Source organism: Spermophilus citellus (genome assembly GCF_964194105.1).
Source record: "Spermophilus citellus genome assembly, chromosome: 17".
In the NCBI taxonomy this organism is placed as follows: domain Eukaryota; kingdom Metazoa; phylum Chordata; class Mammalia; order Rodentia; family Sciuridae; genus Spermophilus; species Spermophilus citellus.
The window spans coordinates 66,794,174-66,818,739 of NC_138199.1; the positions used below are offsets into that span (position 1 = coordinate 66,794,174).

Sequence of the window (24,566 nt, forward strand, 5' to 3'; positions counted from 1 at the left end):
TTGTTAAGAGATTCAGAAGCATCATTTCAGTTAAAGATGCATTTATCTTAACAGGACATATGATCATAACTCATTTTTACAACTGGAGTAATTTTACTTTTGGGGAGGGAAACCATCTACGTTAATACTGAAACATTATGAAGTTAACAGGCTTAAGACAGAATCTCTTTCATCATGAATATAAAAACTGATAGTTATTTCATGAATGAGTTTCAGCTGGCTCATCTTTCCTGTCCTTGGGATCTAAGAATGACTTTGACCACAGTAATCCTTTCCTATCAATCAAGATTGTTATTTTTCACGATTGTGCTACTGGCTTGGAGCAAAGATCAGAAATTATTGTCCACAGGGCAAAACCAGTCCACCACCTATTTTTAAAATAGCCCTCAAACTAATAATGACTTTAACATTTTTATGTGATTGAAAAAAAAATCAAAAGAATATATCATGTGGGAGAGTTCATATGAAATTCAGGTTTCAGCATAATAAAGTTTTATTGAAACACAGCCACACTCATTCATTTATATATTGTCTGCGGCTGCCTTTGACCTACAACAGCTGCGTTGAATAGTTGCGACAGAGACCTCATGATCCAGAAAGCTGTGACTGTTCACTGTCTGGACCTTTATAGAAAAAGATTGCCAGCCCCTGGCATGGAAAGTCTGTGCTATTTACTCAGGGGTTAGAAAAGCCTTGCCTGTAATCCCAGCAACTCAGGAGGCTGGGGCAGAAGGATCGCAAGTTTGAGGCCAGCCTCACCAACTTAGCAAGATCTTGTCTTAGGATTAAAAAGGACTGGCAGTGTGGCTCAGTGGCAGAGTACCCCTGGGTTCAACCCAAAACAAAAAATAAACATTGTTAGGACCATTCTGAGTTTAGATAGTTGTGTTAGCTTTCTATTGCTGTGACAAAATACCTGATATAAATATTTTAAAAAGGAGGAAAGATTTATTTTGGTTCATAGTTCCAGTTTCCTGTCTATGGTTGCCTAGACTTGTTGCTCTGAGCCTGTGCTGAAGGGGAACATCAAAGTCACTCACCTGCTGGTGACCAGGAAGGAGAGACACACAAAGGGAGGCAGAGAGGGAGGGGTCAGGGTCCCAAGGCCCTCTTGAAGGGCATGGCCCAGTGACCTAACTTCCTCCCGATAGGCCTCACGCCTTCACTCTCTCATAGGGCCACAGGCCGCCAACCAAGGCTTCAGAACTTGGCCTTGGGGAACATTTAAGATATAAACTCTTATAATAGTCTTAACTATTTGCCTTCAGTACTTTTTCTTTTTGGCAGTACTAGGGATTGAAGGCAGGGACACTCAACCACTGAGACCTTCTTGAGACTGACTGGCTAAGTTGCTCAGACTGGCCTTGAACTTGGGATCCAGTGCCTTTTGACAGGCTTATTTAATTTGGGAGTCATATCATTTCCTTCATATTTCCAGTGCTGGGAATGGAACGCAGGGCCTGGTACACAATAGGCAAGCACTGTACCACCAATCTCCATTCCAAGTTCCTCATTTTTTATTAAAAATTAAGTTCAGGTACCAGGCTTGGTGGTGCACTCCTGTAATCCCAGGATCTTGGGAGGCTGAAGCAGGAGGATCAAAAGTTTGAGGCCAGCCTCAGCAACTTAGCAAGGCCCTAAGCAACTTTTTTTTTTTTTTTTTTTTTTTTTTTTTTTTTTTTTTAAAGAGAGAGTGAGAGAGGAGAGAGAGAGAGAGAGAATTTTTAATATTTATTTTTTAGTTCTCGGCGGACACAACATCTTTGTTGGTATGTGGTGCTGAGGATCGAACCCGGGCCGCACGCATGCCAGGCGAGCGCGCTACCGCTTGAGCCACATCCCCAGCCCGGCCCTAAGCAACTTAGCAAAACTCTGTTTCAAAATCAAAAGGGATGGGGATGTAGCCCAGCAGTTAGACATTGTTGAGTTCACTCCCCAGTACAAAAAAAAAAAAAGTGTTCAACCATTCCTTTTATTCACATTTCAGTTCATAGCTCAAAATAGGACTCTTCACTTGATTATATTATAACATTTTATTTCCCTCTCCTGTTATGCATTACTGAATACTTGCCTTAAAATTATTTGCAATTTTTATTTTTTTTAAGATGGGGGGGGAGAGAGAGAGAGAGAGAATTTTTTAATATTTATTTTTCAGTTTTCGGTGGACACAACATCTTTATTTTTATGTGGTGCTGAGGATCGAACCCAGTGTCCCGCGCATGCCAGGTGAGCGCGTTACTGCTGGAGCCACATCCCCAGCCCCATAAAATAAGGGTTTTTTTTTTCTTTTTTTGATGGTGCTGGGGATTGAACCCAGGGCCTTGTGCATGTAAGGCAAGCACTCTACCAACTGAGCCATATCCTCAGCCCTGCAGTTATTTTTAATTTAATTACTTTAAAAATTATTTATGGGAAAGATCCAATAAAAAATAAAATTGTCCTGATTTTTAAATTTTATTTCTGTATTACTAGAGATTGAGCCTAGTCCTCTATCACTGAGCTATATCATCAGCCCTTTTAAATTTTTAGACAGGGTCTTGCTAAGTTGCTGAGGCAGGCCTCAAACTTATGATCCTCCTGCCTTAGCCTTACAAGTAGCTGGGATTACAGATGTGTGCCACTGTGCCTGGCTTGACCTGTGTTTAATAACAGAAAAAGAAAAGCTCAATAGATACTCCTAGGAACCTTTATGTGTCTCCTGTAGGGCTAAAAGACTTTACAGAAAAATTTAAAAAATTATTCATTTGAAATGAATATCCTTGAGCTTTTATAACTTTTCATTGTGTTAATGAATATTATATTGAAAAACTTTACCACAGAAGAAAATCAGTCTCTTTAAATAAAAAGCCATAAATTTATTGCAAATCTAGAAGTACCAGAATGTCACGAATACAGAACAAATCAGCAATCTTTTTATTTTCTTCCAAACATTTAAAATCTTGATAATTGACATACTGAAATTGGCATACATATTTTTTTTCTCATGCAGTTAACAGAATGGACACAGAGCAGATCCTCAAAAATCAGTTATAAATATTAAATTGTGTTGAACATTCATAGTACAAAATATGTTGTAAAGTGCTGAAGTCGTGTAGGTCTACAAACCTGCCCCAGGCTCAGAGTCTTCCTGAGCCGCGGCAGACATGTGCTACATCCACCTTGTTTTAGGTGTGTCTGTTTTGGACAGACGCTTTGTCATTTCCTCCCTTGCCCTCCCCAAAGTTTTACCGATTGTCCTATTTCTATGGCTGATAAAATGCTGTACAAAATGTAGTCGGTGGTGATGAACTATGTCACTTTCATCTCAGTGCACAGAAATATTCAAGCTTGTGTGTACCTGGAACCAAACTAGGCTTGTAATATTTTTTTCCCCCTGAGTTGTCATAAATTAATAGTAAGATGAATAAAGATGGAGCAGCAAGCATTGATCACCACCTGGAGGGTGAGGTTCAGTAAAACAGGTGAGGAAACAGGCCACCTCTTATCCTCTTGATGAAAACTGCTAAAATGAGAAAGACTATACATGTAGTGTGACTCCAAAACAATAATGGCCACAATCGAGTTCTAGGTCAGACGAGAGTTCTACCTTGTAACTTGTGATGGTAACATAAATGTCTCTGCTACTCCCCAATGAAATACAGAAATGCTTCAACAGTAAAGATTTGACAAAATCAGAAATGCTTCAACGATTCAGTGAACTATAATTTTGATCAAAGAAGATCCTCAAGTATTCTTAGGTGATCAAAGAAATCATCTTTTAAAAGCTAAGGCGATTTGCTCTCCATTATTTCCCCCCTTTACATAGCACACGCTACCTTTAATCAAATTGAAGGATCATTGCAATTTGGCCTTGTATGAGAGTAACTTTATAAGACAAGAAGTACTTATTGAGGCATTTAAAGGATTGCGGGAAGGAGGTAAAAAGCCATTGATGTCTCGGATTCTGTTTTATTTCTTTTGATTAATCATCCTAGAATAACTTAATAATAAATAGTGGTTTAAATTAAAGACATTATAATCACATATTTCTGAATAATTAAAAGCAACAGGAAATACATTTTTGAATGCAATTCCGTATCTTCTGTATTGAAATACTTTTGGTGATGACTGGCCATAAAAAGAAGTGGTCGTCTTCACATTTATGACATTCAAGTTATATATTTTAAATTTTCCGCTTATTAATCAGATGTTTGGTCTTGATTTCATTTCCAGGCAGTATTTGGAAAGCCAGAGGCCATAATTTGTTAATGGACACCTCAGTATTTTTCAGCTTCTTTTTAAAAACAATTTACTTGTCTTTCTGAAAAATCAGAAATCTTTTAAATGATTCAAGATTTTTTTTTCTGGGTGGGGGCAGGGATAGGCAATTTCATTTCAATGACCTGGGCTAGAAGTCATTTTAGAAGATAGTGGTTTATCACATGTCAATGCTCTTCCAACCACTCGGCCAATTCATTGTCACTCTTTTAATACTGGATCAGAACCAGAGTTCTTCTATGAGTTTGTATTGCTACTGAATACAGCCAGATTTATACACAGAAGAGAGTTTGGTTATTTTTGTTTTGGCTTAAAAAAATAAGCAAAAAGGAAAACTTAGGGCAAAAAGAAAAAAATGTTGGTAGTGCTGTTTGCATACACATTCCCTTTAAAATGCAGGTCTGAAGGGGGGTGTCGGCTCCCCTACCTCCCTGTGGTCCTTGCAGCACCCCCTTCCCAGCCAACATGGCCGCTGCTGTTACAGGAAAACCTGTTACACTGGCTCTACTTTCACTTGAGTTCTTTGCTCGTTTTTCCCAAGATCCATTTCCAGAAAGTCCTCGGGTATGTCTTGTAACGCCTTCCCCCGTTGGGGCTCAGCCTGCGCTTCTTCTGAGTGCCCACGCTGGCACAGTCCCCTTTTGCATGGTCTCACCAGGGCGAGGCACACTGCAGCCACGGACATGCCTGCTGCACAGGAGTAGAAGGCCCTGCTGTAGATCTTGCTCTGGTCCACCATCAGACCTGCAAGAGAGAGCGGCACTGTGACGCCGTGCACCTCCACCCAGACGCCCAGACACGCTAGAAACTTCTCAGTGCCTCCCTTCCTCTCCCCCACCCCAATCATTGATTGGTGCATTGTAGCTGCCCGTAATGATGGGATCTGTTGTTAGATTATCTGCTCGTGCACACACTATTCTTTTGTTTTTTTTCTAATGCTGGATTGGAGGGGAAAAAATAAATGGAACCCACGGCACACTTAGCACCTGAAAATACAAATTGCTAAGCTGTTCGTCATGGGCTCCGTCTGTCCCAGTAGAGAGTCTACATCGTGGGGACAGGTACGTGCGTGTCTCTTTTGAGAAAGTGATAATGTCGGAGAGAGCTGCACTGTTTTTACTGGCGTTCCCTTTCGTACCTTTCAACAGGGCAAGATTTCTAATCACGACAATTTTAAGGACACACCACATCAGATCTAAGATATGAACTGGATGTGTAACCTCCTGCAGGGGTACTCCACCCTGATCGCTCAGGTGTGTGCAGAATGTTGCAATGTGCTCAGTTCCCAGACCCTGGCAGCTCCAACCTTCAACAAAAGTGTCCCAGTGGAAGTAGATTTTAAAGTTACTATTTGAACAGGAAGCTCACGACCAACCAGGGGGAGGTAGACCAGGGTGTGTGCCCTAGGTGTAAGTTACCTGCCAGGGGTGGACCTGCCAGCCCTGCGATGCTCTGGATGAAGACATAGACGCCGGCGGCAGAAGAGATCTTCTCAATCCCCACCACGTCATCTTCGGCGAGCATCGGAATGTGGGTCCCCCCTATAGTTCCAACCATGAACCCAAAAAATATGCTACAGGACATGAGGCCCCAGAATTCAGTAGCAAAGGTGAAGGCGAACAGGGACATGGTCAGCAGGATGACGCAGATGAGCTCGATGTAGATCTTGCGGATGGGCTCTCGGTTGAGGGCAAACCCGGCTCCGATCCGACCAAAAACTTCAGCAATCGCCATTGTTGATAATAAAAACGCTGCACGATCTGGGTCAATGCCCAGGCTGATGCCCAAAGGAATGATGTACAGGGAAGGGGCGAAGAATCCCAGGGTGGCAAAGAGACCGAATAACGCGTAACAGATAAAACTCTTCTCTTTCAAAATCGAGAAGTCTAACAGCGGGGCTTTCTGGTCCCCTGGCTTGGAGCCAGCCTTCACCAGGGTCTGCTGCAGGTCAGTCCTGGGTTCCAGTTCTGGGTTCGTGTGACTAGGCACATTTTTGGGTGAGGTAGTTAGTTCTACTCCTGAGTCAATGGAGTCTATTGAGGTTCTGGTTTTCTCGTTTTCAAGCATATATTGCACTTCTTTCCGGCTTTCGTGGGTGACTGTTTTCGGTGACACTGGCCTTCTGATGATGATGGGTCTCAGCAGTGCCCCGCAGACGATGATGTTCAGCTGCAGGAGGCCCACGAACAGGAGGCTGTGTCTCCAGCCGATGTGCTCCTTGAGAGCTGTGATGGCTTCAGAGGCAGCAGCGAAGAAAGGAGAGAAAACCCAAGGTCAGTGAGGGGCTCCAGACCCAGGAGATCACGGATACGGACTAGGTTTTGGTTTGTTTAATGAATCAATAAGGAGAATGTGCATCATAATTCTTACGTATAAAAATGTTCAGCCCAGGCTCCAGATGATCTTTGGAAGGTGCCGTGTTCTAGGGAGATGCGAGAAGTGAAATAAGGACCCTCCTCCCCCGCAAACAGAGCTAATACCTGGCACCCTATCCTATCTGGTCATTATGTAAGGAAATTAGAAATCAATGATACAATAAAAAATAGAAGCTCTGCTAACACCCAGAGACTAAATAATACTCTATTGAATGACGAACAGAGAGTAGAAATCAGGAATGAAATAAAAAAAAATACTTGGGGGTAAATGAGAATAGCGATATAACATCAAAATCTCTAGGACAGTCTAAGAGGCAGTGCTAAGAGGAAAACTCGCTGCATTCATTAAAACGATAGAAAGTCAACAAACAAATAACCTAACATTACATCTCAAAGCCCTAAAAAAAGAACAAATCAACACCAAAAGCAGAAGATGGGAAGTAATTAAAATCAGAGCTGAAATCAATGAAATTTAAACAAAGGAAACAATAAGACAAACCCCAACAAAACAAAAAGTTTGTTCTTTGGAAAAAAAAATCGATAAAATGGATAGTTCTTTAGCCAAGCTAACAAAGAAAAAGAAAACTTAAATTACTAAAATTTGTGATGAAAAGGAAACATCACAGGGGATACTACTGAAATACAAATAATCAGAACCTATTTTGAAAATTTATAAAAAATCTTGACGATACTGACAAATTTCTAGAGACACATGACCCAAATTGAATCAGGAGGACATAGAAAATTTCAACAGATGAATTTCAATTAATGAAACTGAAGACACCATCAAAAGCCTACCAAGAAAGAAAAGCCCAGGACCAGACGGATTCTCAGCCGAGTTCTACCAGACCTTCAAAGAAGAATTAACGCAAACCCTAACCCTCAAATTATTCCATGAATGAGAAAAAGAAGGAAACCTTCCAAACTCATTCTGTGAAAGTAGTATCACCCTGAATCAATAAGAAACCAAAGACATCAAGGAAAGAAAAATTCAGACCAATATCCCTGATGAACATAGATGCAAAATTCTTAATAAAATACAAATCGCATATAAAAAACATTAAAAAGATAGTGCACCATGGTCAAGTGGGGTTCATCCCAGGGATGCAAGGTTGGTTCACATACAGAAATCAATAAATGCAATTCATCACATCAATAGACTTAAGGAATCACATGATTATTTCAACAGATGCAGAAAAAGCATTTGACAAAATACAACATCCATTCATGTTCAAAACACTAGAAAAACTAGGGATAGTAGGAGCACACCTCACCATTGTAAATGCTATATATGCTAAACCCAAGGCCAACATCATTCTATGGAGAGAAATTGAAAGCATTCCCTCTAAAAATTGGAACAAGACAGGGATTGCCTCTTGCACCACTTCTATTCAACATAGTCCTGGAAACTCTAGCCTGAGCAATTAGAAGAAAGAAATTAGCAGGGTACAAATAGGAAAAGAATTCAAACTACCCCTATTTGCTGACGACATGATTCTATATTTAGAAGACCCAAAAACTCCACCAGAAAACTTCTAGAAATCATAAATGAATTCAGCAAAGTAGCAGGATACAAAATTAACATCCATAAATCAATTGCATTCCTATATAACACTGATGAATTAACTGAAAGAGAAGTTAGGAAAACTATCTCATTCACGAAGGCCTCAAAGAAAGTAAAATATTTGGGACTAAATCTAACAAAAGAGGTGAAAGACCTCTACAATGAAAACTACAGAACACTGAAGAAGGAAACTGAAGAAGACCTTAGAAGATGGAAAGATCTCCCTTGTTCTTGGATAGGCAGAATTAATATTGTCAAAATGGCCACATTACCAAAAGTATTATACAGATTTTAATGCAATTCCTATTAAAATTCCAAAATGACGTTCTTCATAGAAATAGAAAAAGCAGTCATGAAATTCATTTGGAAAAATAAGACGCCCTGAATAGCTAAAGCAATCCTCAGTAAGAAAAGTGAAATAGGAGGCATCATGAGACCAGACCTTAAATTATACTACAGAGCTAGAGTAACTTATGTATAAACATCCATTCAGCATGGTATTGGCACCAAAACAGACATGAAGACCAATGGAACAGAACAGAAGACACAGAGAGAAACCCACATAAATACAGTTATCCTATACTAGGCAAAGGTGCCTTAAACACATATTGGAGAAGACAACCTCTTCAACAAATGGTGCTGGGAAAATTGGAAATCCATATGTAATAAAATTAAATTAGGCCCACATCTTTCAGCACAAAACTCAACACAACGTAGATCAAGGACCTAGGCATTGAACCACAGACCCTCGGCCTATTAGAAGAAAAAGTAGGACCAAATCTCTTGTCGTGTCGGCTCAGGAACCAAATTCTTCCTAAAGTGTAAGAAGTAAAATCAAGAATCAATAAATAGAATTGTATCAAACGAAAAGCTTCTTCACAGCAAAAGAAACAATCAAGAATAGGAAGAGAGAGCCTACAGAATGGGAGAAGAATGTTTGCCACCTGTACCTCAGACATAACATTAATCTCCAGGTTATATAAAGAACTCAAGGGGCTGGGGTTGTGGCTCAGTGGTAGAGCACTTGCCTAGCATGTGCAGGGCCCTGGGTTTGATCTCAGCACCACATAAACATAAATAAAATAAAGGTATTTTGTCCGACCACAACTAAAGAATAATTAAAAAAAAAACAACTCAAAAAATTTCAACCAAACAGATAACTCAATCAACAAATGGGCAAAGGAAATGAACAGACACTTGAAGAAATATGATGAATGGTCAACAAATATATGACAATGTCACTAGCAGTAGAGAAATGCAAATTGAAACTACACTGAGATTTCATCTCACTTCAGTCAGAATGGCAATTATCAAGAATACAAGTAACAATGTTGACAGGGATGTGACGAAAAGGTTCACTCATACACTGCCGGTGGGACTGCAAATTGGGGTAACACTCTGGAAAGCAGTATGGAGAGTCCCCAGAAAACTTGGAATGGAGCTACTATTTGACCCAGTGATCCCACTCTATGGCATATACCCAGAGGACTTAAAATCAGTCACATCAATGTTTACAGCAGCTCAATTCACAATAGCTAAGCTATGGGAACAACCTAGGAGTTCTTCAATGGTTGAATGGATAAAGAAAATGTAGTACATATACACAATGGAATCTTACTCAGCCATAAAGAAGAATGCAATTATGGCATTTGCCAGTAAATGGATGGAACTGGATAATATCTTGCTAAATTAAATAAGTGAATCTCCCCCCCCAAAAAAACAAAGGCTGAATGTTCCCTCTGATATGTGAATGGTGACTTACACTGGGGGCAGTGGAGTGGAGGTTCACCAGGAGTGGACAGGGGAGAACGGGGAGGGGGGGGGAGAGAGGGAGGACAGAATGGGAGAAAGGGTGGGGGATGGGAACGGGAAAGACAGAATGAACTGGACATAACTTTCTATGTTTGAATGTGAACACACAACCAGTGTGGCTCCCCATCATGTACAACCACAAGAACGGGAAGTTACACTCCATGTATGGATGATATGTCAAAACACATTCTAGGAGTTGTGGCAGAGACTGTATAATCCACAAAGCCTAAACAATTTATTCTCTGGCCTCTTACAAACAGAATTCACCAATCACGGAGCTGTATCCTTGCACATCCACTCATTCAATCCTTAGGAGTAATGGATTAAATAAAAAATAAATTGGGTGTGGTGGTGCACGCCTGTAATCCGCAGGAGGCTGGCAAGCTTGAAGCCAGCCTCAGCAACTCAGTGAGGTCCTAAACAACTCAGTGAGACCCTGTCTCAAAATCAGAAAATAAAAAGGGCCGGGATGTGGCCTTTATCTCAGACCTATGTTCCTCCCATTAACAGGGAAGGCTTAGACTTGCCAAGGAGCATCGAGCTTTGAGCTCTGTCCCCATCTGGCAATAACTGGTCCAATTTCCCTTTCTCCGTGCACCATTTCTTGAGAGCCCACAAAGGGCCAGGGACGTGCCCAGTACCAGGACACAAGGCTGAGCAGGACTGTCTCCACCCTCAGACACTCACAGTCCACTGATGGTTTCTCCCCTCAACATTTTATTTGGAAAATTTCTAAACCGACAGCAAAGTGGAAAACCAATACTGCTGTGGTCCCCCTAGTTAACGCGCCTCTCGCTCTCTGGACCTGTGAGAGCATACATGCAGTCAACTCTTAGAACCATCTGGAAGCTCCAGCATTAGGACATGTCACTCCTAAAGGCTCCTGCCTGTGTCTCCTACCCGCCAAGTGCAGTCCGCCGGCAGGATCGTCATGAACTGGGAAAGGACGAATCCTGAGCTCCACAGTTACCTGCCTACTGCTTTAGTTTTGTTGTAATTCACATGTGGACATTGAATTAGGGTAACAAAGGGTAATATTTTTGCTGTGAGATTATCTATATACACATAAAACGGACTTCACTAGCATGACTTAAATCCACATTTGAAAAGTAACAGAAATAAAATATACAAATCATGAAATTATTTTGGAATGATTTTGCATATTTCAAGAAAAAGCCTTATCGTGGAATGCGAGCTTCCTACTGACATAGATTCTCTCTGACCTGATATTCAGAGTGGCTTCCCCCTTCCACAAGACAGCTGCCGTCACCTACCTGGAGCAAAAGCAAACACGGCGAAACATTCTCCCGTAGAAGCGACAGCGGTGACTACTGAGCGTCTTTTGTCAAAGTATTGTGACAGAATGGTGACGGTGGGCAGAAAGCTAAAGCAGTAGCCCAGACCTGTGAGGGAGAGAAGGAGCCGTGAGAGCCACACACTGAGGGACCCTGAAGGGTGTGTCCAGAGACAGAGGGCTCCGCAGGGTGTGATGGTGCACGCCTGTAAACGGGCACCTCGGGAGGCCGAGGCAGGAGATCACATGTCGAGGCCAGCCTCAGCAACTGTCTCAAAGTAAAAAGGGCTGGGGATGTAACTCAGTGGTACAGCGCCCCTCGGTTCAATCCCCAGTACTGGGGTGGGGTGGGGTAGGGGGGTTGGGAAGGAAGAAAAGATTGAGGGTTTCTGTGTGTAGGTTTTTAGAATAAGAAGTGTTCTGCGAGCCCTGTAATTCATCTTGGAGAAAGGTATCATAGCAAAGAAAAGTGGGTTTATTAAAAGTTGAGAGAAGCTGGGTACATTGGGCATTGGCACATTCTGTAATCCTAAGTACTTGGGAGTGTGAGGCAGGAAAGTTGCCAAATTTGAGGTCAGCCTGGGCAAGTCAGTGAGATCCTATCTCAGACAATATAGAGGGTTGTCGATGCAGCTCCATGGCATGCACAAGGCTCTGAGTGTGATCCCCAGCACTGGAAAATTAATAAGGTTATTAATAAATTAATAAAGCTGTTCATAGTTGTTTGGGGGAAGTTAGGAGCAATAAAAACTAGGATTTATATTGGGAAATAAATATGTCTTTTGGCAGGGGTAAACATGAAACCACGGAAGTATGCAGATTTAACTAGCCACCTCAGATCAGTCAGGAGCAAGGTCTGCACTCCTTCTGGAAGTCTTGGGTTGTGAAATGACGTCTTGGTTGCATACTAGAGCAAAAGAGCAGCTGATCTTCATCACTGGTAAATATTAAAAGAAGAAGAAACAAAACCTCTGGGGCACTTGAAAATAAGCTTCCCGGCCCCTGCAGTCTACAAGAGGGCGGGAAACTTCAAGACCCCTGATCCCAACTGTTATTAATATTAAAGAAAAGAGAGGAAAAGAGGATTTGGGCTTCATGTCTTCCCGCCCTTCCTTGTCCTTCAGACTAGGTGTCTCTGAACATCTGAGCCAGGGGACACTCACCCGAGATGAGCCCGATGGTGATGTACATGTGGTAAACCTTCTGGGAGAAGGAGGCGGCCACCATCCCGGTGCTGACCAGCAGCCCTCCCACCATCACTACCAGCCGGTGTCCAAAGCGGTTGCTCAGGATGGTGGACAGGGGAGCTGCAGGAAAGGGACAACAACATCAGAATGACCCCAAATGACCCGTTTATTCCTGGAGGCTGGAGTGTCGGCTCCAGGGAGATTCCTCCCCCGGCCCCCCAGTTTTGAACAGGGAGCGAGGATGTGAAACACACTACATTTCATGTGGTGGCGACTGAGGTCAGTTCAAAAATTATTTTAGAATTTGTTCAAATGAAACAAAATTCTCTGGGCTCTTTAAAGAGAAATCCAAGGTATAGCCGGGCGTGGGCATGTACACCTGTGATCCCAGTTACTCAGGAGGCTGAGGCAGGAGGATCGCACATTGGAGGACAGCCCGGGCAACTAAGACACTGTCTCAATAAACAAACAAACAAATAATAAGTAAATAGGGTTGGGGATATAGCTCAGTGGTAGAGCACCCCTGGATTCAACCCCCAGTGCCAAAAAAAGTAAACGGCCGAGAAATTGGGGGTGTAGCCCTGGGGCAGAGAGCTTGCCTTGCATGCATGGGGCCCTGTGTTTGATCCTCAGCACAGAATAACAGGATAAAATTTATATCTCTATCTTTTTAGATTATATCTCTATTTTTAGATATTTAAAATTTATATCTCTATTTTTAGATCTGGCCTACCATGACCATCTCCAAAATTAAATATGCATTTATGTTATTGTATTATAAAAACTGTGGTTTCCGGGGCTGGGGATGTGGCTCAAGCGGTGGCGCGCTCGCCTGGCATGCATGCGGCCCGGGTTCGATCCTCAGCACCACATACCAACAAAGATGTTGTGTCCGCCGAGAACTGAAAAATAAATATTAAAAATTCTCCCTCTCTCTCCCCTTCCTCTCTCACTCACTCTTAAAAAAAAAAAAACAAAAAAACTGTGGTTTCCCCTCGCTGGTTAAGGTGACACATGCCTGTGGTCTCAGCAAAACTTTGTAACTGAGGCAGGAGGAACACAAGTTTGAGGCCAGCAGGGTCTCAAAATAAAGTAAATAAAAAGGGCTGGGCTTGTAGCTCTACTATAACAAAACAAAAAGCAGATACCTGCTTTTCCTATGATTGCTTGGATCATCCCCCCCCCCCCCCTACTCAGGGCACAGCTGGAAAGGGCCAGCAATGGGGCAGGTGACTCCAGGGTGGCTGATGGACCCATGTGCTCAGCTCTATAGGCTTTCTCCCCTGGGACCCTTCAGTTTAGTAGATGAGTTTCCTGGTTCCATGCGACTTAATATTGCCTTGAGTACAGTGAGATAGGTGAACGTTCGAGAGCCTGGTCAAAGAGGAACGTGCCGAACAGAAGGGTGGGGAAAAGGGACTCGGTTTTGTTGGGCTTAGTCCTGTGTATCTATCGTTAGGTGTTAACATGCAAATTAATATTGAACAGAGCTAATGATGAAATCCTTCCATCATTTTGAGCCGGTATGTTGTCTCAAAGTCTTAACAGCTGGAATAATGTTTAGAATAACTTTCTGGTATCGTCGTATTAACTGGAGTTGACTGCATTGTTAGCTTTGCCTATTAAAGAGCTCAGATTTAAGCATTTATGTTTCCATTTTCTTTAGATTATCAAAATGTAAAATTTTGGTTCTCATTTATTTAAATTATCTTCCTCAGTAAGTGAGCATTCCACAGTTTGGAAAGGAAGTCTTAATAATTAAAATGAGCTGGGGACGTAGCTTAGTTGGTAGAGTGCTTGTCTCGCATGCACAAGGCCCTGGACTCAACCCCTAGTCATTGCAATGATAATATTATAATAAAAATAAAAATGAAAGTAGGATCTAGTTAACCAAACTTATAAATAAGAGATGGCATGAAGACCAGCAAGAGAGATTCCTGCTCTCTCCAGATGGTAAAAACCCACAAGGCAGCCTTTTAAGACACTATATGGGTAAAACCGAACGACAGTTAAAAGGCTTAACTTCAGTGATCATAATGGTTGAATGAAAGGACATCAGGGTGAAGTCGTGCGTAAGGCTGGCCTAGCTGGCTCTCCGACAGGAGCCCTACCCTGCGGCTCTGTGCTCTCAGGAAAGCCTCAGCATTGCCTCTGATGGACAGATGAGCGCAGCAGCCCTAGCAGGTAAGTTCAAGGAGGCCACGCAGGACCTGGTGAAAAGCAGTCTGTTAACGATGATCCTAAAACCCCATTTATTTTATGCTGTTGGATCTGGGACTACTATACAAGGATGATTCGGTAAGGCCCTTCAGGGAGTCAGGCATTTGGAATTCAGTGTTCTTTAGGATACTGTAATCTTACAGTGGTTCCTCGGTAGCCATAGGGGATGATTTTAGGACCCGTCCCCACCCCCAGGACACCAAAATCCAGGGATACTCCAGTCCCTTACATAAAAATGGCATGATATTTACCTAGGCATATATTCTCCTTACTTGAAATCACCTCTAGATTACTTATGTTACCTGATACAATGTAGGTAACACACAAATAGTTGTTATACTGTATCTGTTAGGGAATAGAAGTCAGGGCAGGCTTACAGCAGGGAATAGAAGTCATGGCAGGCCTAAGGCCGTGGTGCTGCAGGTTGCAAAACACCATTTTCAATCTGCAATTGGTCGAATCTGTGGGAGAGGAACCCCTGCATAGGCAGGGCCCACTGTATACCTTTTTACCCCTCCCCCACCTCTCTTCTGCACGTAGCCACATGTATATGTTTCCGGCCTGTTTTCAAAGCATGTTTTCTATGAGACCAGGGCTTTGAATGTCAGGTATTTGGGATGCCTCTTAGACAATGACTGTGCATATCTTCATAGAACTGGTTTCGCTGCTATCCTCAAGGGCACTCCTGAATCCTTAAGCTATGAGGAAGGCTTTCTTCAAATGCCTCTTGTTTCTTGCCAATCCCGACCCTCTGAAAACTATTACTTAATTGAAACCAGAAAGGGCCCAGGGGATCTCGACGACAGGACATCACAAACACACCTGCTCCCATCACATCGTCAGGCAGATTGAAAGGGGCGGGTGCTTATATCGTGGCTGGGCCGAAAGACATACTAACCTGTAAACGTTAAGACGAAGACACATATTGACACTATCCATGAGATCGTGCTGTTGGATTCATCAAAACTGTTCATTAAGTCATTAAAGAAGACACCGAAGGTCTTGATGATGCCATAGGAAAAGACTTCCACGAAGAAAAAAGAAACAGCTACCGCCCAGCCCCATCCTCCGTCAGGCACTTGAGTGTACACATTGGCTCTGGAACAAAGCTTTGATTTCATCTGGGTCATTCTTAACCTGAAATAAAAAGTTTTTTTTTTTTTTAAAATTTAGATCAGCAATAGCAGGAGGGCTGATCTTGAGCAAATGATAAGAGACACCACACTTCTGAGGTTGTTGGATATTTAAATTATGCAGTTTGTATCATCTTTAGATAATTTTATATCTATTTGTCTGCCCACCTATCTTTGAATTATACATGGGAATCACAAACAACTTGGAAATAAGATGTCCCTGTGACAGTTAGACTGGAAAAACAAGGACGTCAGAACAGAACATAAATGTTTTGGTACCCGGGACTGAACCCAGGGACACTTTACCACTGAACTACATTCCCAGGCGTTTTTTTTTTTTTTTTTAAACTGAGACAGGGTCTCGCTGATTTGCTGAGGCTGGACTCCAAATTGTGATCCTCCTGCCTCCTGAGTTGTGATGGCTCCTGAGTTGCTGGGATGACAGGTGTGCAGCACTGTGCCTAGTAAAGCAGAACACTGAGAGGCACAGAATGGCCCCAGTACTAATGCTAAAGACAAGTGAGGCAAAGACAGGCTGAACTGGCCCTAAAGAATGCTGATTAGAAATTAAGCCTAGAAGCTAGGCATAGTGGTGTACATCTATAACTTGCCCACTTGAGGTGGCTGAGGCAGGAGGATTGCAAATTTGAGGCCAGCCTGGGCAACTTGGTGAGACTGTCTCAAAATAAAAGGGCTGAGGATACTGCCTCAATAAAAAGGCTGAGGACTGAAATTTCAAATTAAAAGGCTGAGGATTGAACCTAGAGCACCCTGGGTTCAATCCCTAGTACTGCAAAATCAAAAAACTAAGAAGTGAACTTTCAAACAGGGAAGCTGAAGGGCAACACTGACAGTTCATCTGGCACCTTCCACAAGACAATGGCTCGAGACACTGTATGTGTCCTGCTGGATGCCACAGGCCATTGGGATCATCCAAGTCTTCTTGCTCCCATTTTGCACTCACTAAGCAACATTCGGATTCTGATTTGGGCTCCCATGTAGCTGTACCTGTGTGGTCAGAACCTACCTATGGGCCAAACTATGGAAATCCTGTCTTCTGACAGTTTGTTCTGCGTTCTTTCCTTAAAGGTGATCACTACTTGGTGTATTAGCTACTCAATTTCAGAGCACATGACAAGTCCTCGAGAATGCAGTGACTAATTAACCTATCTGGGCAATGCCCTGTCTGGGCACCAGCTACCCCTGACCTCCCTATGCCTTTCCATTCAAACTGCAACAAACACTGGTCGAGCAGACCTGAGCCGTAACACTACAAAGAAAGAGGTGATACTGTTCATTGTGGGAGGAGGTAGATTTAGCCTGAGTCTTCTTGAGTGGACTCTAGCACGTGAATTCTGCAAAGTCTTTGAAGTTACGTTTACTTTCAAGCAATGATATATTTTATACATGTTATATATTTTATATATGTATATTTTTTAGCTCAACTAAAAATTAATGATATCTATAATAATAAAGAACACAGGGTCGTTAAGAGTTCTTAATGGCCACCAACCTCAAGTTTGAGAATTCTTTTCAATTAATTATAGAGCTATGAACAGGAAAGGTCTTCCCAGTAATGCAGGCAACTGAAAAATAACAGGATATAAGCTCGGCTGTGCAGTAGGCTTGCGATTCCTGGTCATAAGATCTAATAATCTTGACTTCACAAACCTGAAACAGCAAGCTGGGGCGCAGGGGCGCACACCTGTCATCCCAGCTACCCAGGAGTCTGAGTCAGGAGGACTTCAAGTTCGAGGTCAGCCTCAGCAAGTTAGCAAGATCCTATTTCAAAATAAAATATTACAAAATGGGGGACTGGGGACGTGGCTCAGGGTAGAGCGCCCCTGGGTTCAGTCGCCAGAACTGCAGAAATCAGTCATCTGCACGAAAAACCCGACTGACCTTCACATCTCCATTTGCTTAGCAGCCTGGTCCTTGGCAAGGACCCAGTGCCCACTCTTTGCACTCTGGTACTGTTAAAATACTTGGACGTGTGAAATAGGGCGTAAGATGCTTCAAGAAGCCTGTGCTCTCGGCAGCAAAGGCCCATGTGGGCACACTGTGTCATGCCTGAGGGCAAATGGAAAGGTGGCCGGGCGGTGAGAGTGCTCCAGATGCAGGCTGACAGCTGGCGTCATAGCTCCGTCTCCCACACAGGAAGCAACTGACCTAAGTGGGAGCCCTCCAGCAAAGGGCTTTCACAACAGCCCGCCCTGGCTAGCCTTTCCAGAGGAGGCTGCTGGGGCAGAGGAGTGACAACAGCCCTGGGGAGGGCGTGCTGGGGAAGGGGAGGGCGGTGGGGGGCCTGCGGCAGGCAAGACCTTGGCCTTGGTCCCATGCACAGGGCCGCAGGTTTGAACTTTCCCCTGTGAAGCCCACGGCTCCTTTAATAGCCTCTAAACTGGCTCCCCGCGTCTGTCTGGTGCGATGGACCTTTGGAAATACTGCATCATCGGGCCATTTTTTTTTTTTCCTGCTGTTTTTCCAATGGCTTTCCTTTTGCTGGAGGATGAGACCCACTCATTAGGTGGATGGTCAATATCGCTCGCCATTGGATCCCAACCTGTCTTGGGAGCTGAGTTTCTTCTGGTTCCAAGACTCACCTGCCAGGGTTAAAACGGGCTCCTCGTGGCCCTGGGGTCTGCAGCCACCCATCCTGTGGCCATCCACCTCCTTTCCCCTTAAGGCTTCCTCTGACCAGCCACCTCCAGGGGCGCTCTTCTTCACAGGACAGGTGTCTTGGAGGGATGGGGCTATCACTTACTTTTAGGTATTGATCTTACTTCCTCAATTAAATCGTAAGCTCACAAAATCCAGTGCTCCGCACTCTGCTACCCTGCTCCCGACCTACGCAGCTTTGATTTTAACAACGAAGTACCTATTATTAGGTGCCAAAGTCTTTTGCTTTCACAGTGAAAAGACGGACAGATGGTTTCTGCCTCCATGGACTAAAATATTTATTGATAATGACACGAAACCTTGAGAATGAAATGCTCTCTAGTTAAAAACCATTCAGCCACATCTTTCTAGAGTTCAGCACGTTTCCTTGTCAGGACCATGTGGCTACAAAATCCAAGGTCATGTTGGCATGGTTGGGTTCCAGATTCTAATCTTTTTTTTTTTTTTTCTTTTGGTACTAGGGATTGAACCCAGGGATACTCCATTACTGAGCCACATCTCCAGCCCTTTTAATTCTGAGACAGGGCCTTGCTAAGTTGCTGAGGCTAACCTTGAACTTGCAATCCTCCTGCCTCAGCCTTCCAAGTTGCTGGAATTACAGTTGTGGGCCACGGCACCCTGTGTCTTACAGTTTTAATGGAGAGGTCAGGGTCAATTTGAACAAAAACACTGGGAACTGGGCATACTGGTGAACACCTATGATCCCAGCAACTTGGGAGGCTGAGGCAGGAGGATCATAAGTTCAAGGCCAGCCTCAGCAACTTAGTGAGGCCCTAAGCAATATAGCAAGACCCTGTCTCAAAATAAAAAATGAAAAGGACTGGAGATATGGCTTAGTGGTTAAGCACCCCTGGGTTCAATCCCCAGTACTCCACTACACGTGCAAAAAAATTACAGCATGTTGAAGCTAAAGGGAATTTGGAGCTCATCTTTGTACGGTCTAACTCATTTTGAAAATTCAGAGAACCAAGCCCTGGAGAAGTGAAAGGACTTGATCAAAATGGTCCAGAATCAAATCTCCTGACCTCCCCAGGGATTCTGCTATCTTACAAAGCAGCATTTTTGAGCTTTAAAAGTTGAAGCTGGGGCTGGGGCTCAGTGGTAGTGCTCTTGCCTGGTATGTGTGAGGCACTGGGTTCGGTTCTCAGCTCCACATATGAATAAATAAAATAAAGGTCTATCAACAACTAGAAAAAAAAACAGTTGAAACTTTTGCATTTAGCAACTAAGTTCTAGTAACCAACTGATTTCTCAGGCCAAACCTGGTGCATGGCCCAAGCACAAACTGAGCTAAGAGGGAAGAGCAAATGCTAGATGGTTATTGCAAACATCAGTGGGCACTGGTTATATCTGATCTATGATAGCTGCTTAGCAGACACTGAACTTTTGACTTCTGTTTACCTTCAGGATTCAGTTCCTTTATTATTATTATTATTTTTTAAACTCTTGCCTTACGTTTGTGCTACTCTTTTGTGGCTAGATTCAAATATAACCCTCCAAGCTGCTTGTGGTGGTGCACACCTGTGATCCCAGCAACTCAGTAGGCTGAGGCGGGAGGATTGCAAGTTCGCAGTGATTTAGCTGGACCCTGTCTCTAAAACCAAAAAAATAACAAGGACTGGGGATGCGGCTCAGTGATAAAAGCATCCCTGGGCTCAGTTCCCACTATTCGACCAAACCAAACTCCACAATCAAATATAAGTTTCACCTACGTTCTTGGAGGACACAGGTTTCCTTTCTTATTACTGGGATCATTATAAAGATAAGAAGGCACCCTGAACCTACTCCTACTCCAAAAGTTTATGGCTTTACCATCTGAAAGCATCCTATGTCCTATTATGTCTAGCTTTGAAGGTAAGACCACAGCATCACCTAATAACAGAATAACCTGGTTTTGAAAACTTACTAGGTGATAATGCCTGCATTTTGCACACAGCAGGCACCTGCAAGGTAATCAGCTTGCTCTTTCTAATTCCAGTGCCCCACACATCATTTGGTATATAATAGGTGCTCACTAAACATTTACTAAACAAAATGCAGTGCCTCCTTATAAAACTGAGTCACGTATGAAAAAGTGCCCGATTATAGAATAAACTCGTAGACTCTTCTCCTTCTCTTTCTTCTATTCATTTCAGCTAGAGGCTTACTGGCTTTACAAGTTGTCTCTGCCTCTGCCAACGAAGAACTGAGGCCTAAATTTTGAGCTCAGTTACTTGGAAGCCTCTGTGAATTCTAGAATATGAAAGTTACCTGTCTGGTTTTGTGGTTTACCCCACGGGAAGGAATACTAGGTGGCTTCCTATGGATATAAGTGGCAAGGCAAGCTGAGTGGACCACTTCTTGATTTTCAGTGTCCAACAGGTAAAGGAAGAAACTGAACTAGATTTTGATCTCAGATCTCTTCCTGTCCTAAGAAAAGGCAGTTCTGATAGCCTCTGACCCCAGCTTACCCTCCATCCTTCCCAAGTCCTTTGAAGGCAAGGCCCAGGGGTTTATCTTTTTTTCAAGCCTTCAGGCAGTAGTTGAATATCTGTTAATCTTTAATTGGCTGAAATCACTTCATCCCTAAATTTCATCATCTGTAAAAGCAGACTAGGCAAGTCTCTGGCATTTTCTAGCAGTAAATTCTACAATTCTAAGTGCGGGTTCCCAGAAGTTAACGTTCCTGCACCCCAATGTTCTTCTGAAGGAATCAGAATAACGAAGTGTACTAAGCAGTTTGGAATATTTCCTGGTAGTTGGCTATCTACGTATCTCCTTGAAGAGCTGGGGTGGTGGCACTCTCCCATAATCCCAGCACCTCTGAAGGCTGAGGCAGGAGGATTGTAAATTCTGGGTCAGCCTCGGTAACATAGCAAGACCTTGTCTCAAAAAGAGAAAGAAAAAGAAAGAAAAGTAGGGGGGAAAAGGTGTCCCCTTAAGTCAATGGGTATTGAGGCTGGGTGTGGCGGAGCATTCCTGTAATCTCAACTGCTCGGGAGTCTGAGGCAGGAGAATTGCAAGTTCAAAGCCAGCCTCAGCAGCTTAGAGAGGCCCTAAGCAACTTAGGGAGATCCTGTCTCAAATGTTTTAAAAATAATAATAAAAAAATGGGCTGGAATAGGGCTGTGGTTAAGTGCCCTTGGGTTCAATCTCTAATACCAATAAATAAAAAGGTTGGGCATGGGGCACATACCTGTGGTCCCAGGGACTTGAGAGGCTGAGGGAGGAGGATCGAAAAGTTTAAAGCCAGCCTCATCAACTTAGTTCGGCCCTAATCAACTTAGCAAGATCCTATCTCAAAATAAAAAATAAAAAATGACTGAGATTGTGATTCAGTGGTTAAGCCCTCCTTGGGTACCAAAATAAGTAAATAAGTAAGTAAATAAATAAAATTCAAGAATGAAAATATAAATAAATAAATGAGTATTCTGCTAAGGCTTGGAAATCTGATCTACTTGGGATCTTCACTGTGATTTAATTCACTGAGAAAAGATTTGACCTAAGGGCATCATATTGGATTATAGACCTTCTGAGTGCTAGTTGAGGGTCAGTTCAGAGAAGAGTTCAAAATGCAGGCTCTTTAGATGGAAGCAGGACTGCTGCCGTGCATGTAGGCAGAGCTTGAGCAAATGCATGGGGACCCTCCAGTGTTTTTAAAGACCAGCCTGGAGAAGAGCTTTTGACCAAGCGTCTCAGGCCCTAGTTGTCCAAACCCATCTGTATCTGGATGAAGCTGGTTTGAATTCTCTATCTGAAAAAAGCCCCAGACCTAACCTGGAGGGCTGCCTCAACAGCGCTGAATCATTGGATACAACCAATTCGCCCATTTTGCAAGACCATGATGTTGAAACCGGAGCCCCTAATTTAAGTGTCCTCCTCAGGAGTTCCACTGAGGAAAGTCCTGTTTTGGAAACCACAGGAGGAAAACTCAGGGTTACCGTACTCATTAAGATAGGAGTTTTTCCACTTGGCTGCATTGTTTATTTACATACTGTCAGTTTCTATCTTGGACAGCCTTCCCTTAATTACACGAAGAGGTGTTTCTACTGTGTTCATCTGCAGGATGCACTGGTGACCCCCAAATGCCACATAATAGTGCTTGGGCCATGGGGAGACACATCACAGATCTCAGCATAAAAATTGGCTCTCCCCACCCCACAAGACACCCATCTCACTATGATTTGCAAAAACAGTTTAAGTTCTGGGGAGAATCTATCCCAGATAGGAAGCACCCGGGCTTCCAGGTTGACCGAGCTGTGAATGTTCTCTCCCCCAGCTGCCTCCCTGGAGCTTATTCCCAAAACTGGCCCCACCGTGTTTGGTGACTTTTTACCCGATACCTAACAAACTTCTTCACCTGTCTGCTGGGGGTGAAGGGAATGAAAACAACCCAGAAAGAAATAACCCATTTCCTCTGCAAAACCATCCTCTCTGGCTCCAGCACTGCTCAGCTACACCAGCGCTTTCCTGCGGTTGGCAGCCCAAGAGAACCTTGGAAGTTGCGCGGGACCGGCCGTCAGCCGCTGACAGTTCAGAACGTCCAGGTGTGGGACCTGCGCTCCAGGGGGAGATCCCTGCCCTCCCCCGGGGTAGACACGGGCGGCCGCGGGATGGTGTGTCGGGGATGGAGACCGGGAGACCCACTTTTCCTCGCGCTGCCTCAGTGGCTGCTCTGCGTGCGCGCGCGAGTCTGGGCAAGGAAGGTACCTCTGACATTTCGCTCCAGCAACGCGCACGCAACTTCATGCGGGAAATCCACAGCCAGGCTGAGCCCGCCGCCCCTGACTCCCCCGACAGCCTGGAGCCCCTCACCCGGGGTGGGGGCACTCAAAGACCCGGCCAGGTATCTCCCCGGACCCCAACTATAGCAGGGTCATGGACAGTCAACTCTCAGCTGCCCACACTGGCAAGAGCGCGTAATCCTGGTGGCCCTGAACATTCCCAACTGTCAGAATATTTTTCGGAAAAAAAATCTCTCCAAAATGCTAAAATGTTAAGTCGTTTCCTCCGCCTCCCCGCCCCAACACATATATTTTTAAAAAACAATCCATGCCCCACAATCAAACTTTTAAACATGTAAAATAATAAAACCAACTCACCAAGTTAGAAGGGAAGAGAATAAACCCCAAAAGGCTCCCAATAAGGCGGAGGCTTGGCCTCCCCCTCCTTATAAGCCGCTCGGTAACATGAGAAAAGGATTAACCCCTTAGGGCGTGGACCCGAGTCTATCACAAGTTGGCTCTGGCCGGCCGGTGAGCCGGGAGCACCCTGGCCCCCCACCCACTCCCTCGCCACCGCCACCCGGGCCACACCCTCCCCCCGCCCCCCACCCGGCCGTCTCCGCCCGGGCAGTGCGTGCCGCCGCCCGCGCCCCGGCCCCGCGTCGCTGCCTATCTCTTATCCTATACCGGCTGCAGCCGGTCTCCGCCGGCCTCGGGGGCGCGCCGCCGCCGACCATGTGCTGCGAGCGCGGAGCGCCGCCAAGGAGGGGGCCGGCCTGGCGCGCGCGCGCCGGCCCACGTGGACCGGGGCCGCGCCGGGCGCGCGCCCCGCCCGTCTGCCGCCCGGGCTGGGGGTCACGGAAGGTAACAGCGTCGCCGTCCCGAGCTGGCCGCCCCCGCCAACGCCGCTGGGGTCCTTGGCATGACGCCCTCATCCCCCAGCCTGGGTGCGCCTCGCCCGACCGAACCCCGGTACTTTGCTGCAATGCAAGTGGGAGCGCGGGCGTGCAGGAGTGTTGGGGTGCGCCTGCACAGTCTCTCAGCGTGCCCGCCACTCGGCCCCGCCCGCGCCCCGAGCATTTGGGGTGTTAGCGGGGAGGGGGGAAGCGCGCGCCGGGGTTGGTCCCGCGCAGCGCTCGCGGCTGCGGCAGCTACGCGCCCGCTCCGGGCAGAACAGGTTCCTTCCAGTTTGGGTGTGAGCTGCGCGCGCTGCGCTCGAGTTCCTGCTCCAGCGCCCACTTCCCCTAATTTCGTCAACTCGCGCACCCCCACAGTTCCCCTTCCGGGGGTGGGGAGGGAGTGCCGCAGTGGGCCCCAGGGAGCCCGCGGCCGGGCTGCTCCG

The 24,566-nt window shown here is 44.7% G+C and overlaps 2 protein-coding genes across 12 annotated transcripts in view; one reads left to right on the forward strand and one right to left on the reverse strand.

The window, feature by feature from the left end:
• Positions 1-24,566, forward strand: part of ARSG (arylsulfatase G) — a 118,284-nt gene that overhangs the window by 4,453 nt on the left and 89,265 nt on the right. For 4 of the 6 annotated variants that reach the window (XM_081272696.1, XM_081272700.1, XM_081272701.1 and 1 more), the window contains exon 1: positions 24,005-24,088. The exons of the other annotated variants lie outside the window; for them this stretch is intronic. The gene's annotated coding sequence lies outside the window, so the exon portion shown is untranslated. Of the gene's footprint in view, positions 1-24,004; positions 24,089-24,566 lie in introns of those variants that run through there. 6 annotated transcript variants of the gene reach the window in all.
• Positions 2,857-24,085, reverse strand: SLC16A6 (solute carrier family 16 member 6). Of its 6 annotated transcripts, none has more exons than XM_081272689.1 (6): positions 23,912-24,085; positions 15,608-15,846; positions 12,466-12,609; positions 11,283-11,411; positions 5,676-6,491; positions 2,857-5,001 (listed from the first exon to the last, which is right to left on the reverse strand). In XM_081272689.1, the coding sequence occupies exons 1-6, from the start codon at positions 23,959-23,961 to the stop codon at positions 4,751-4,753; spliced, it is 1,629 nt and encodes a 542-aa protein (XP_081128815.1). In that variant the 5' UTR covers positions 23,962-24,085; the 3' UTR covers positions 2,857-4,750. The 6 variants fall into 6 exon arrangements, with proteins under 6 accessions (XP_081128815.1, XP_081128816.1, XP_081128818.1 ...); XM_081272690.1 differs by lacking the exon at positions 23,912-24,085 and adding an exon at positions 23,603-23,853; XM_081272692.1 differs by lacking the exon at positions 23,912-24,085 and adding an exon at positions 20,972-21,221.